Raw genomic sequence first — 15,632 nt, 5'->3', positions numbered from 1 at the left:
CTGCAGTGCAGCCCCTTCTTCATGGTCCCTGGCGACCCAGGCCAGGCCGTCGGGGTCAGTCTGGCCTGCTCACACCTGACAGACCATGCTTGGGCCAAGGCCCTGGCCATCACCTGGCAGCAGCATCTGAGGCTGTGAGGACCAAGAACTCGTACCAGGACAGCCCTGTACCAACGCAGGGGCCCAGGGCCTGCATCCCACACAACTCCCACAGCCCCCAGGGACGGAGCTCCCGGGGCCGAGAGGAAAACGGCTCGGCCACTGTCTGTGCCTGCCTTCTCCAGGACCCAATGGGCTCCCTGCAGCCACTGCCAAATGCCCGAGGGAGAAGCTGCACAAAGATGGGGAGGCCACTGCTACCAGACACAGCCAGGGTGGCCCCTGTCCCTGCGCAAAGCCCGCCCTCCCTGCTGAGACTCAGGCCTCCCGGGCCAGGGTCCCGTGAGGCTCCTGCCCACCACACACTAGCCTTCCTGCTGCCCTGCTCCGTCCAGTGAAGGACTATGTAACACGCCAGCCCAGCTCCTGTTGCCAGGTGGCAAGAGGGACGAGGGCTCCAGGAAGTCCCGGGGGTGCCTCAGTGTGCCCACCACAGCGACGTAACCTGCGGGCCCAGTGCAAGATGAAAATGGAAGGCTCTTGTCCAAAACCCGTCGAGACTTTTAGGACAGCCACAGCTGAACATGAAACATGATGGGCCCCAAGCACGGGCCCATCTTGAGCGTGGGCACCGGGTGAATGCGGAGGTCACAGGCGCACAGGTGGCCCTTCCCTTCAAGAGGTCCTTCCAAGGCCAAGTTAGCCAATTTACATCCTTGGGCAGTGAGGGGGAGGCAGGGGAGGTGAGTGGGGGACAAGCTCTGTTGTCACTACAGCTGTCTGAGCAAACGTCCAAACGTTCAATTAACCGCAGCAAGGTTCAGGGTTGTGCACAATTCTTACAGGGAAATAGCAGCTCCTTTCCACTAACACTTAAAGAGCTGGCAGCTCCTGGGCGCTGCCCACACGCCCCTCTTCCCCGCCTCAGCCACACCCTCCAGAGAGTCAGGCTGTGCTCAGGCCAGTGGCCACCGGGCTGCTCTTCTCCCTCTGCCCCCAAGGCCCCGTTCAGAGGCTCCCTGAGGTCTCACTCAAGGCTGGCTCTGCAGCTGGGCCCTGAGCCCCAGGCGACAGAAAAAATCCGAGTCATCTCCACGGCCTGCGCTCCACGGGTGGCGATAGGAAAGTGGCAGGCTTTCACAACACTGCACTAACTTGCCCTTGTTCAGGGTCTACAACCCGCTGTCCATTTCGCAGCTGCACGTGGAGTCGCTGGAAAACCAAATGTAAAAAGCAGCAGGCCCGCTGGAGCGCGGCTGCCGAGGCCAAACGCCCCGGCCGTCTTGAGAGCGCGTGTGCACGCCGGAACCCGGGTCCTGGCCGGAGCCTCCCGCATTCCAAATACACGGACAAACCAGGGCTTGCGAAGCGGCTCAGACGCCAGCCTGACGATGCAACGCGGTATGTCCCTTCGTGTTCCACAAATCCAGGCCTCCAGTGGGTCCAGGACAGAAAAAACTAGAGCCAGCCGAGGTGGCCCTCCCTCCTCGGGGACCTTCGTCGAGCCTCGTGCCATCACGGCCTAGGCAGGAGCCAGGGGAGGCCTCTGCATTTATTTCACAGGGAACGGTTCATACAAAGAGAAAGTGGGCAGAAGGCTCTTCACTTCACACGCAGGGTCCCAGGCATTGCGGGGCGCCCCTTCCTCCCCCGGAGCCCCCCACCCTTTCTGCTGCTGTGTAGGAGCTCCTGCCTCGGGCGGGCCTTCTCACTGCTCAAGTCATGCTCTCCTTTGGGACGATGTATGAAGCTCATCATGACCATCATTGCGTCAGGATTTTAAGGTAAAATCAAAGCAACCACTGCCGATCGGGCGGATTCTTCCAGCACTGGTGCAGAAAGCAGCTTGGGGCAGGAATGAGCGCCCACACCTGTGTCTGAGGAGTGAGCGCCACGGCGTGGAGGGTGAAGCGAGTTAGGAGCCGGAAGGGCTGCTTCAGACATCAAACCCGCCTGGACTGCAGCTGCCCAGGCATTTGGTCAAACATGATTTTTGGGGTGTGTCTGCGGGGGCTCAGACCAGCATGTGACCTGGTGAATTCGGAAAGGGAGACGGCCCTCCCCAGCGTGGGCAGGCATCCTCCAATCTGCTGGGGGTCTGGAAAGAACAGAAAGGTGGCGGAAGGAGGAATTCCCACTCTGCCTGTTTTTTGGGTTTTTGGGGACAAGGTCTTGTTCTGTGGCCCGGACTGGAGTGCCAACGCCTGGACTCAAGCAATCCTCCCACCTCAGCCTCCCAGGTAACTGGGACAACAGGTGTGCGCCACCACCCATTTTTTTTCACTTTTTGAAGAGACAAGGCCTCACCCATGTTGCCCAGGCTCGTCTCCAACTCAGCCTCAAGGGATCCTCCCACCTCAGCCTCCCAAAGCACTGGGATTACAGGTGAGCGTCTGCGCCCGACGCCGCCTCCTGAGGCGGGACACGGGTCTTCCCTCGGACTAGAACTTGGACCACTGGCTCTCCTGGCTCTCCAGCTTTCAGACAGCAGACCCTGTGGCTTCTGGACCTCCAGAAGCACACGGGCCAATTTCTGATCACAACTATCTCCGTATCTGTACCTCCTGTCGGCCGCGTTCTCAGAACCCTGACAGGCTGAACCTGGACCCACCACATTCCAGCTGGGAGACTGGGGAAGTCCCACCCTCAGACCTTACAGGCCTGATGGGAGAAAAATCAGGCTGTCCCCACCTGCAGCCAGGCTTGCTGTGAGGGTCTAGGGAGGGGGCACCCCTCAGAGTGGGCACCCCTCAGAGTGGGCTCACGAAGTGGTGGCAGAGATTTAGAAAGGCTTCCAGTCCTCGGACCTCCTCCGCCCCGAGCCGTGTGGCCCTGGTCATCCCTCAGCAGCACAGGCTGGCCCTGTCCTAAAGAAGCTGAGATGATGCATCTCCTACCAGACAGACATGTGCCCCCTACTCACAGCTTCCTGCCCCCGAGTCCATAGTGGGCAAGAGGCCTGCTGTGGGCATGCCGTGGCCCAAGCGGGAGGCTCAGGGCTCCCAGCCAGCACCTCTCTTTCAGACGGCTCCAGCCCACCAAGCGGCCTCCTCGGGGCACGACATTTGGAAATCTGGGGGTTCCTCCCTGCTACGCGAAGACTCTGTCTTTAGGCGTCTGAAGTGTAGATGTGAACACTTGCTTTCCCACTGTGTTTGAACCTGGTACCCTCAGTGCAGACGCCCCACACGGGCAGGGCTGGTGCATGCCATGCTGCCGCCACGTGCAGGTGAGCGGTAGCCAGTGTCTCTGTCCCTGCGATGGGCTGTCCGGCCCACCCTGCAAGCCTGCAGCTTCATCCGGTGCCACAGAAACACCACGCAGCTCGACGCGGTGGTTCACGTAGGCGCCTGCCTGGTTGTGCGACCCTGCCCAACAATTACGGGGCGCTGTTCCCGCTGCTCCCACGACTGCTTCAGAGAGGCTTCGAGTCGGCGTCCCACTGGCCACCCGCCGGCCAGGGCTTCCGGTACATTCCGCTTCAGCCCCGGGTTCCTTTGTCAGGTAGTTACTGCACTTGCAGGACAGAAGGGCCCTGCTTCAGAGAATTATTGGCTTTTGAAGTGAAAAACCCTAAAACAATGCTGACACTTCTCATTTCAGTCTCATCTTTCAGTCTGGATTTTCGCTGGGGCTCTGTGGCCCTTTCCCGCAAACATCTGACCACAAGACATCAGAGGGAGAGGCTACTACTGAGAAGAAACCCTGCATCGAGGTGACAGATGGGGCCTGGGGTGACTGTGGGTGTGCGGAGGGGCCTTGGGGGGACCCCACGCTCCTGTGCCACCCACGCCCCTTCAGCACCCCAGTTCCAGTGCGGCCCGTGCCGGGCAGGTCCTCTCACCACACCTCCCTGGGTCCCCTCAGCACCCAGTGCAGGATGTGGCGAACACCGAGGCGCTGAGTCAAAAGCAGCCACGACGGAGGGACGGCAGGCGTGGTCACGTTGGGCGTGGAAGGTTGGGCCCTTTAAACAAACTGGGTCTAGAAGATTCTAACAGCAAGTAAAAGAAAATGCATGTAACTCTAAAGTTCTCTTCCTTCTCCTTCCTAAAATTTCTAAATTTTAAGAAATGATTAGAAAGTATTTGTGTAATTTGACAGGGGAAACAGACCAGAGGGGCTCACCCAGGCCCGGGTCCGACAGCGCACAGAGACCTCTGGCCTGGCCATCCCCTGGGCAGCAGGAAGGACAGTGGGACCCAGGGACACGTGGGGTCCTGCTGACGCCTGCCCAGGCTCCTGCCTGGCTCTGTCCCTCTCCAGACCTGACATGGGGCACATCCTGTGGCCCCTTTTCGTCAGTCAGCACTGCGGCATGCGTCCTGCAGTGTGGACAATGGGGCTGAAGGTAGCTGCCTGCCGCCCCACACCCCCTCGAGGTCTGCAGAGGAGCCGCCCTGTGAGCCCGAGGGATGAACCACCCCACGCCTGCTGGAAGAGGGCAGAGCCAGGCCGCGTCCTGGGATGGGGGTGGTGGGGCAGGCCTGCAGGCCCAGGGAGGGGAAAGGCTGCATGAAGGGCTGGGTGGGAGCCACGGAGCTAGGCAGTGAGGAGGGGGCGCAGCTGGGGGCTGGCACGAAGGGCTGTGAAGGCAGAGTCGGGGGCCCAGGAGAAAGGAGCAGCCCTCCTGGGCAGAGACGACGCTGTTGTCTGTGCAAGGTGAAGGGTTCCGGAGGCCAGCACTGTGCAGCCTGCAGAAACCCACCCTCACTGGCCTGCAGGGCCCCAGCTGCCAGGCTTTCGGCTCTCCCTGGCAGGCAGTGGGCGCCGCCCCACAGGCCCTATCATGAGACCTACAGGTGGGAAGAGCCTCTGTACACCAACAGCCTCCGGGTACCCCTGCAGGGCTTTTTCTGGTTTTCTTGAACTTCCACGATGGGCAAAGCAGCCTCCCCTCTCTTCCTCAAGAGGCCTCCCTCCCCCTGGATGGGCAACCCTGTGCCAGGTGCGGCTATGGAGACCACCCGTCACCACACATGGGACAGCCTGTGTCCACTTCTCTCCATGGAGCGCACGGCATGGAGGCAGGGACGGGCCGGGCCAGGGCCCCGGAGGGTGCAGCCAGCCCACGGCAGACACGTGCTCTGCTGAGCAAGCTGGCAAGGCAGGGCTGCCCACAGCTGCCAGAGAATGCAGGGCACAGCTGCAGACACCAGCCCCACTGCTCCATGCCTTCTCCAAGGCAGAAGGCCCGTCTCTGCGGTGGTAAGAACCTCACTGCCAGCTGCCTGGGAGGTGAGGAGAGGCTGAAGGGCCACCCAGAGCAGGGCGTGTGGCCACCAGTCTCCACAGCACCTTCTTGCTGGCCCGGGGTGGGGACTGTGGTAGACAGAACAGGAACCCAAGGATGGCCTCGTCCTGATCCCCAGCTCCTGGGACGGGGGACCTCGGGTGGCAAAGGAGCTCAGCAAATGGGGTTGAAGATCTTGATGGGGGTTTCCTGGCTTGAGTGGCCCAATGTCAACACAGGGGTCCTTATAAGAGGGAGGCAGTGGGCCGGCAGAGGAGCGGTGACCACGGAGGCAGAGGGTAGGGTGACTGAGGAGGGGTCACCACGAGACCACATACGCAGGTGGCCCCCGGAAGCTGGAAGGCCGGGAAACCGTTTCCTTGCAGGGCCTGCTGGAGGGAGCAGCACTGCTGACACCTGGCTTTGCCGCCTCCTGACCTCCAGAACTTAGGAGACTAGATCCGTGCCACATCAGCCACGAAGCACAGGGCAGCTGCTGACCGCAGCCCTAGGAAAGGGCTCCGTGCTGACCAGGGCTCAGCCCCAGGGAGGGGGCCCGAGGGTGACCTGAGCATGGTGGTGCATGAGGCAGTAAGAAGCAGGAGGGCTTCTCAACCCGCCAAGGCCCATTTCTCAGCCTGCAGAGGAGCCTTGGCGCCTTCTCGGCACCTCCTACAGCTCGGACACTGGCGGTTTGCTCTCAAGCCCCCTGCCTCAGTTCCACCCCCTTCCACCTCCTCCTGTGCCCTCTTAGGTTGGAAAACGCAGTAGGCACCGAGAACGTGAGTAGCAGCTTGCCCCGACCACAGGCGGCCAGGCAGAGCCTTGCCCTTCAAAGGCTGGACGCTTCAAGGCTGTGGCCACGGGGAGACAGCACGGCAAACACAGGTTCTTCAGGAACTGCAAACTTCAAACGGACTCCACCTCCAAGCCCACACACTGCGTCTCTCCAGGAGGGGCGAGGCGGAGGACACCCCCGCCGCCTCAGGACTGCAAGAGCGGGCAGGGGGTCCATCTGCTGGGCTGGGCTGAGTGACCACCTCGGGGCACTGAGTGGGTCCACCCCCAGGCTGGACTGAGTGACCACCCTAGGGCTGTGAAAGCAGGTTCTGACGGCTGGCAGTGACCGCCTCGGGGCACTGAGAGTGGGTTCCACCTGGTGGAGCTGTGACCGCCACGGGGCTGTGAGTAGGCTCCGCCCACTGGGCCGGGCAGAGTGGCTCCCAGAAATGCCACTCTCCTGTGTCCCCATGCGCTCCTTCACCAGCTCCTCTGGGGAAGCCCCCTCAGAGACGCCGGTGAAGCTCCCTGGCAACCAGCTTTCCGAGCCAAGGACACTCAGGGACAAGCTCGCCTTAAGGAGACAAAGTAACACACCGCCGAGCCTCTCACTTTCCTTCAAAGAGCAGAGGATGCATCTTTACCCATCAGACGAACATACACAATTTTATTACTTCGTTAGATGCAAAAAAGGGGGAACTGTTTTATGTCCACTCAATAGTCTGAGGTCTTTCAAGTCATTTCTGACCAGCTAAAAATTTATTAGGTTTTTTATTTTTTCTCACTGCTAACGAACAGCTGGACAGCGCCAGACCAAACCTGTGTATGCTCCCCCGACTGGGTGGCACTGCTGGCGGGTGACGACGGATTGCTACCGCTGCTGACACACTCTGGAAGTAGGGGTCGCGCGTGCGACGTGTCACGGCTGCAACGCAGCCACCCAACCCGCCGCCCTGGACAGCAACGTTTGCTCACATGAGCGGCTCCTCTCGCCTGCTCTTTGCCATGGGGATTTCCAGGCAGCTGGGATTCTTTCCGCATCCAAATTGCATTCTCTCAGCAAGATTGATTTTTCCCCTTCACAGAAGGGATTCATTTTAATTTGGGCTTTGGCTAGCGCATATCATGTTCTTCTCAAATTTTATTTCAATAGAAATGAATTTATTATATTTATTCACTAATAAGGCTTTGTGTGAAGTATACAAATACTATAGACAGAAAGCATGTGAAAACGTCCCCAAGTTGAGTGCCTGAGACACCCCAAAATGCTAGAGGTGGGGAGGGCGAGGTCTGCTATTCCAGCCACAAAACACGAAGGGGCCAGGGTGGGTGAAGAGACCACGAAGGGTCGGCTGTGCAAGGTGGCACAGCCAATGCAGGCATTTCCGCTCTCAGGATGGCGCAGAGGTTTCTAGAGGACCATGACAAGTGTCCTATGGCCAGCGCTGGACTCTGCGTTGTCCTGAGCTGAGAGCTTGTCCTCATCAGGGTCCAGGTCCACAAGGGACTTTCGGGAGCTGCTGCAGAAAGTCCAGCTGCTCAGTGGTCCAGACCCACTCCCCTCTTCCTAAGGTGGCTCTTGGGGAACCCGGGACACGGGGGAGGCACATGAGGCTAAAGGCTGAATTCAGACCCACACCTTGCCAGACGCCCATCCAGAAGGGGCCTCCGTGTGGCTGACTTGGCCACAAGGACTGAGACGGCCACAGGAGACAGACCAGGGCAGGAGGGAAAGCTGGGGCAGGGCCGGGTGACGATGGACTCTGGCTCGGGATCCTGATGCTGCCTCACCTGCGGGCATGGCTCTCGTCAGATGCAACCTCAGCTTCAACCTGAGAGACCAAAGCAAGGCAGAGCAGCAGGGCCCAGAGCGGGAGACGGCGCAGGCTCTGTGTCGAGTGTCCCAGAGGACAGCGCTGCAGCCAGTGAGGCAGGGGCCAGCTGGCCGGGAAAAGGACAGGAAAGGAGGCAAAAGCCACCGAAAAGAGCCAGGTTCTAGGCAGCGGCTGGGAGTTTCTCAGTGGAAACGCACACCGGGAGATTCCTGGTACACCCATCCCTGGCTCCCAAGAGAAAGACCAGTCTGGACCCACCCACCGAGCTCTGTCAGGAGCTCCAGCGCCTGCACTCGGAGGTGGGGCCCGTCATCCCACCATCACACGCAAGACGCACAGAAGCCAAAGAAAGTCTGACTCACGGTGCTGACTCTAGAATGAGAAGACGTCAGTGGCCGTCATCACACACAGGATGAAGCCATGACCGGCTGCAGCAGGGGGTAGATCCAAGGCATGGGGCCTTGAGCGTGGGGCCCAAGCATGTGGGGTCCTACCAGCTCCACTCACTGTGTCCTTCAGGTTCTCAGATTTGGACGACAGGGCTGTGCACTGCCTGCTGCAATTCTGAGAAGGAAAAGCCTCCTGTGCCCAGAGGCCGGGCACTGCTCCTGGAGACGGAGGGTCGAGTGCTGGGCACCAAGCTCGCCTTGTCCCAGGAGAGGGCAGAGCGGGGGAAACACACTTTCCAGCCTGCTGCAAGTCACAGCCACCTTTCTGTTCGTGCTTCCTGAACAGAACAAGGCTCGGTGACAGGCAGGGGGAACATGTGGAGACGAACGCGCTCTTGTTCTGGTGGGAGGAGTGTCGTCACGGCGGAGCTGGGCGGCAGAAAACGGGCTCTGATGGGATCAGGCTCTCTACCCATCTGCTTGTTCTTTCCTCATCCCCATGCCGTGAACCCTGCCCCAGCCAGCTCGGCCCAGCTCTGCGGACACAGGGCTTGCCACAGTCACATCGACAGTCACCGCAGGTCCCCTGCTCCCTGACCCGGCCCAGCCACCTCACTCCTTCCCTTGCCCCCCAGGCCCTCTGCACTCTCCTCAGCTAACACCCACAGTGAGCTCTGCTGGGTGCCCTGCAGTTCAGGCCAGACCCTCCTGACACCTGACACCCCACTCCACCGTTGGCTCCCGGCTCCCAGCCGTCAGCTTCCGCATGTGCACGGCCTGAGTCGGGGTTCCGCCCGGCCCCACCCCTGAGCCGCTGCCACGGGTTCCGTGCTGAGATGCTGCCTGGGATGCTGGAGGCCCCATCAACATTCACTGTAAGAAGCCCACACCACCACCACGGGGAACGTGCCACAGGAAACGGCCTTTTAAAAATTAAAGGCTGGGGTTTTTAATGTAATCACCAGGCACAGTCTCATTAAAAAAATGTTTATTCAATGAAACTATGTAGCACTGAAATGAGTGCTTCGCAAAATGCAACCAGCAATTGGATCTAACGAGGGAACTTCAGAATTTTAATTTAAAAAGTGTTCACTTTTGAAAAATTTACTACTAAATTTTGAATTAGGAATTTTAAAACTACACGTCTATAGTACAAGCAAATGAGCAAACTTACTCACAAGCTCAAACATAAAATGTGATTGTTTCGTTTGGCTTCCTACCGGAAGAACCCTTAAATCAGCCTCCTTCAAGCACCTGCAGCCGGGGTGAGCCGGGGTGAGCCGGGGTGAGCTGGGGTGAGCCGGGGTGAGCCAGGGTGAGCCGGGGTGAGCCAGGGTGAGCCAGGGGACAGACACTTTTGCTGGAACATTTACCACCCTGAGAGTAGCACCACTCTCTTTGGGACAAGTTCGTAACTGGAGCTCCCCAGCCTCCTGGAATTCAGGTGGGAATCCCCAACACGCAACCTAACAGAGCCCGGCATTCCGATGGGGGAGGGCAGAAAGGCTGGACACTCTCCTGAGAAGAGGCTGCCTTCCCCGCGGGAAGCTCGCGTGTCAAGTCACAGATGTGTTGCTGTTAAAAGGTACTTTGCTGTGTACAATTTGAGAGAGTATTAGAAAATCCTAGCGACGAGAGGTAACTACTGAGAATCACCTTCTCTGTTTTCTGGATCGTGATTTCCTAAAGCAAAGCCTCAGGTTCCCGGCTTCTATTTACATCCAGATATAAAGCCCCAGCTCACTCGGGCACCTGCTTCCACTCATGGAATTCTGCCCAGCCAGTGGCTGCTGCCTACACAAGCCTTTCCTCTAAGAGCCCCAACGTATGACAGTCATCACAGCTTTCCCTCCACTGCTATTTTGCCAAACCCCGAAATCTTGCAGATTTGCATCCAGTGTGAGCACAGGCTGCTTCTCCCCAGAAGGTAGCTGCCTGGCGGCTTCTTTGCGTTGACACGCGCATTGCTAAGAACAGCCAATCCAGAAAGCTATAATTGGTAAGCAGGACACAGAGAGATTCAAAACAATTATTGGCCAAAAAAAATGGGACAAATGTCAAGCCAGACGAGCTCTTTCACTTCTGCTGTACTAGAGAACCCGGCATGAATTCCACGGGAGCAGTGTCACTGAAGGGCCCCGGGTCCGCCGGCAGCCTGGAGGGCGGCAGCCAGCAGCCCGGCAGCGTGGGGCTGGCGAGCCGCCGCCGCTCCCCATGCAGGCCACCCCGCTTTGCTGAAGTGGTCCTAAGTCGCTGCCTGTAATTTCCTCTAAGAAGCTCAACGCTCTTAACTGTTTAGGATGGAACAGAAAGATACGTTAGGAAAAAACAAGGACTTTCTCTTCAATACCAAATTCTCATGCCTGTAAACACATGCCTGTGTGAATGAAACGTAAGGAAGCATTCTGCTGCAGCAGCTCGGTTACTTCCTGATCTCCACAGCGCTGAGGGGTCTCACACGGAATCTTCAAAGTATGTCATTTATTTTGATACTGGTTTCTTGTTGTTGTTTTAGGTGTAAAAGCTTTTGTGAGGCGCATGCGTGTACTGCTCTGACACACGGAAATGGGGCAGCTACTCGCCTCTTCCTGAGGCTTTCTATTTGGAGAGAAGACGGACAACGCTTCTTCATCCTTCTCTGCTGAGCACAGATATCATTGAAAACACCAGAAAAATGAAACAGATGAACGTCCTCGGCGCTACAAATTACACAATTCCCACTCCATCAAGGGACTGCAGCCATACAGACTCAGATACAAACGCAGGGACGATCAGAGCCCCCGAGTCCACACCAGGCCCACACTGAGCCCTGCATGGCTGGAGAGCTCTGCCCTTTGCAAGGGCAATCCTGACCACAGGGCAGACCTGCCCTCTCACTGCTGAGGACGCTACCCGTGCAACCGCCAAGGCTGAAGGAAACAGCTAGCTCTCTGCAGCCAAAGACATTAGGAACAGCTAAGATAATTACAGATGTTTTTCTTTTGCCTTCCTCTCCTCCTTAATGGGTTTGTGAGGTGCTTAGAGCAAAAGACGCCCCATGACTGGCCCCATGCCCAGCTGCACTTTCACTTAATGATGAAAGCCGTTGGTTTCTTGGTGAAATGCAAAACTTCAGCCACTTAAATCTGGACTTCAATTCAAAAACTGCTGGGAAACTTTATTTTCAATTCTTAAGGAGCCAGGGAGGAAAACAAGGACAGACGGAAGGAAGGAAGGGAGGGAGGGAGGAGAGAAGGAGGGAGGGAGGAAGGAGGGAAGGAGGGAGGGAAGGATGGAAGGAAGGAAGGAAGGAAGGGAGGAAGGAAGGAAGGGAAGGAGGGGAGAAGGAGGGAGGGAAGAAGGAGGGAAGGAGGGAGGGAAGGGTGGAAGGAAGGAAGGAAGGAAGGGAGGGAGGGAGGGAGGGAGGGAGGGAGGGAGGGAAGGAGGGGAGAAGGAGGGAGGGAAGAAGGAGAGAAGGAGGGAGGGAAGGAGGGGAGAAGGAGGGAGGGAAGAAGGAGGGAAGGAGGGAGGGAAGGAGGGGAGAAGGAGGGAGGGAAGGAGGAGAGAAGGAGGGAGGGAAGAAGGAGGGAAGGAAGGAAGGAAGGGAAGGAGGGGAGGAGGGAGGGAAGGATGGAAGGATGGAAGGGAGGGAAGGAGGAGAGAAGGAGGGAGGGAAGAAGGAGGGAAGGAGGGAGGGAAGGGTGGAAGGAAGGAAGGAAGGAAGGAGGGAGGGGGGAAGGAAGGAAGGGACGGAGGAGAGGAGGGAGGGAAGAAGGAGGGAAGGAGGGAGGGAAGGATGGAAGGATGGAAGGAAGGAAGGAAGGGACGGAGGAGAGAAGGAGGGAGGGAAGAAGGAGGGAAGGAGGGAGGGAGGGGGGAAGGGAAACAAGGCGGGTGTGCATCTTCTCCCCAGGCTCCGCAGCAGCAAGGCCACCAGAGCTTCCGCGGTGAGGAGAGTGCCCTCCTCTGCACCATCACCGAAACTACTGCCCACCCACTGCGGCCGCGGAGCGCTTGAACTATGGCCAGGGCAATGACGAACCAAATTTTAAACTGTATTACATTTTAGCTCATTTAAATTTAAATAGCCATGTGTGGCTAGGAACTACCACGTTGGACATGGCAGAGCTTTGCAGTGGAAAGCTCAGTTCAGTAGGACTCAGAGCTGACGGCTTCGGTCCTGAAGGATGATGGGAGCCACACCCAGCTGGTTTGGGTTTTCTAGGCTTCAACAGAGTTGAATAAAGAAAAGTGATTTTCTTTCTCATGTCTCATGTTTGACTGGCAACTTGATTTTCTGGGTAATGAAGAGAGAATATTATTTTGCTTTTGCATTTTATGCCATTAACATTCTAAGCACAAATCTCCCTTCAGAGGAAGCGGTTATGAGACTCGCTGAGGTCGGCCACCACGTGAACCTCTTTCAACGTCTCTTTAAAACACCACTGTTCTGTAAACCTATGGTAATTTTCTTTCTCTTTTTGCTATCTCTTCTTTACTTTCTTTTCTTTACTCTAATGTAGTGCATAACTAAATCAAATACAGCAAGCCTTCAGAAAAACTCGTCAATACAATGTAAGTCTCAATGAAACCACCACACAGCAAGCTGAACAGGAAGGACACGGGGCAGCGGGTACGGGCGTGTACGCAGCTTTGAGTGCCCGTGCACACAAAGACATACGACGGGGAAAGTCCCATGGAAACACTTTTATTTCTGGAAGTCTGAAGAAAAACAATGTACACAGCGTGCGTGACACAGAGCGGCCTGGAACCACAGGGGCCGCCCAGAGCCGGCCTTGCGCAGCGGACCAGTTTTCCAGTGAGAACGATGGGTCATTCTAAAACAAAGCTAGAGGGTCCCGAACACCTGGAGAGAAGCGGCTTCCCGACGCCATTACCTAAACTACAGGACGGACTGCTTCTGTGCGGCCACTCCCCCACCATGCCGGTCTGCACGGTTACCCTCCCCCAATCTTAATGCTCTATGATGTCCAGGAGAGTCTGGCCGATGCAGCTGGAGAGGACGGCGCCGTTCACTTCAGCCAGATCCACTTGTCTCCCACGTCGGCGTTGTACCCAGGGCTGTACTTGCGGCCTGGCAGCTGTGGGGGAAAAGGCATTGGAGCACTCTGTTTAAAGTGAATGAATGTTTTCCCAGCCCACAGTTCACTGTTTACCCGGCAGATGCCTGCGGTTCATGAGTTCACTCAACGTGCTGGTGAGCACCTGATCTGTGGCCGGTCTCTGCTGTAAGTGCAGGGATGCCACAGAGTTACACAAACCACGACCTAGCCCTGCCTGCCAGGAGCTCCTGTCCTAGGGCTGGGAGCTACAAACGGAAAAGAACCACCTGAGTGCTCTCATTAATGTCAGGAGGGTGACAAGTGCCACGGGAGGGGGACAGAGCAATGCGTGGCACTCAGGTGAGGTCCTGAGGGCGACAGCCATGCAGACACAGGGGTGGGGCTGGGGCCCAGGAACCTCGGTTCACCATCTGAAACACCCCCAGGTGAAATCCCCTCTGAAGAGGGCCTGCAGTGGCCGGGCCACTGGCTGGAAGGAACCCTTGGCGGAGTAGGAAAGTGAATTTAACCCATGCCTTTTAAGTAGACGTGGGCAGGGTTCAGGAAAACCAGCAAAGGAGGGGGAAGCACCGCAGGACTGACCCTAGCAGGAGCCACTGAAAGGCTCCAGGAGCAACAGGAGGAAATGACCACAGAGGCCAGAAGAGGGGGCGCTGCCCGAGAGGCTGGGCTTGGCAGTAAGGGAGCCGCAGGGAGGGTGCCACAGCCCCACTTCTCCCTCCGTCTGGGAAGTCAGGGGCCCAGGTGGTGGTCCACAGAGGCCAACCTCCCAGGGCACACGGGGACCTGGGGGGCAACAAGAGTCCTTGCCAGCACACACACACCTGTTTGTGAGGGTGGTGGCCAGCATGGGGTGGCTGGGGCAGAGGGAGGATTGATGCTCCCACAGGGCTGCCTGGCGCGGGGCTGCGAGGAAAGCGCCCAGCATGGTGTGTGTTGCCTGGTGGCAGCACGTAAAAAAACAATCAGTTTTTCATATTTTCAAATCAGCATGGGCACACAGCCAGTATGTGTATACACACACACACACACACACACACACACGGCCAGTATGTATACACACATACACATGCAGACACAGCCAATATGTGCACACATACACACCTTCCCAATTCTGCCATTAAGAGCAGGTACTAAAATCACTTCTAAAAGAATCAGCTTTTCCTTTATCCTAATCAGCAGCATGCATTCACAGCCAGCCACACCGCCACGGCTGCCTGGACCACAAGTCACTGAAATGTGCCTGGCCTGGCCTGTGCCACAGCGCTCACACAGTGAGAGACACACACACAACACATCCTAAGGAACAGCAGGGAGGTCCCCCCAAGACCAGCTGTCTCAGACACAGGACAGGCAGAGCTCCGAGGATCTCCGAGGCCCAGGAGCCAGCCTCCATCCTCCCCGGAGGCCTCTCCTCTCCTGGGTGGGCAGCTCCGAGTGGCCTGGGAAGTGGAAGGGCTGGGGCGGTGTTAGTCCGTTCCTGCGCTGCTACAGAGACACGCCTGCAGCTGGGTGATGCAGAGAGAAAACAGGTCTGACCGGCTTTCGGTTCTGCAGGCTGTGTGGGAAGCATGGCGCCAGCACCTGCTTCTGGGGAGGCCTCGGGAAGCTTCTCATCATAGCGGAAGGCAAAGCGGGGGCAGGCACTCCACACGGCGGGAGTGGAAGCAAGAGCTCGAGGAGGGTTGGGGGGCGGGTGCTGCCACAGACTTTAAAATGAGCAGGTCTCGTGTCAGCTCTAGAACACACTCACCACCTCGAGGAGGGCACTAAGCCATTCAGGAGGGATCCACTCCCGTGACCCAGATACCTCCCGCCAGGCCCCACCTCCATCGGGGGATCCCATTTCTACATGAGATTTGGAGGGGACAGACATCCTAACTACATCAAATGCTCATCGAAAGGCAGGGGGTGGGGTGGCACAGACTCCAGCTTTCTGGCCCAGGACACAGTGTGGAGACAGACAGTTTTGTTTAGGTACCAGAATTCTGGGACACAGAAGAAAAAAGAAAAGCCCACCTCCTTCAGGAGTTTAAAATCTGAAAAGAGATTAAGATGAAAGCACAGGTCATTCAGCCAGTGACACCGAGACAGCCCGGGGGGCTTGATATTGTGGGATCCCCGCAGGATGCGCGGGCAGCTGGTCCGGCAGAGTCCACGGAGGTGTCAAGAGAGACCCCTCCAGGGTCAGAGGATCTCCCAACACTGCTGCTCGAACTGCAGGTGACTACAG

General features: G+C 57.6%; 1 protein-coding gene across 2 annotated transcripts in view; it reads right to left on the bottom strand.

The window, feature by feature from the left end:
- Positions 1-12,740: 12,740 nt before the first annotated feature.
- Positions 12,741-15,632, bottom strand: part of NDUFA10 (NADH:ubiquinone oxidoreductase subunit A10) — a 57,373-nt gene continuing 54,481 nt past the window's right edge. For both annotated transcript variants that reach the window (XM_032277719.1, XM_032277718.1), the window contains exon 10: positions 12,741-13,417. In XM_032277719.1, the coding sequence (XP_032133610.1) occupies positions 13,349-13,417 (69 nt within the window). In that variant the 3' untranslated portion in view covers positions 12,741-13,348. The remainder of the gene's footprint in view (positions 13,418-15,632) is intronic.

This window comes from Sapajus apella, unplaced genomic scaffold, assembly GCF_009761245.1.
Source record: "Sapajus apella isolate SASKATOON/1434 unplaced genomic scaffold, GSC_monkey_1.0 scaffold10, whole genome shotgun sequence".
Lineage (NCBI taxonomy): Eukaryota > Metazoa > Chordata > Mammalia > Primates > Cebidae > Sapajus > Sapajus apella.
This window is presented reverse-complemented; position numbering and strand designations above follow the sequence as displayed.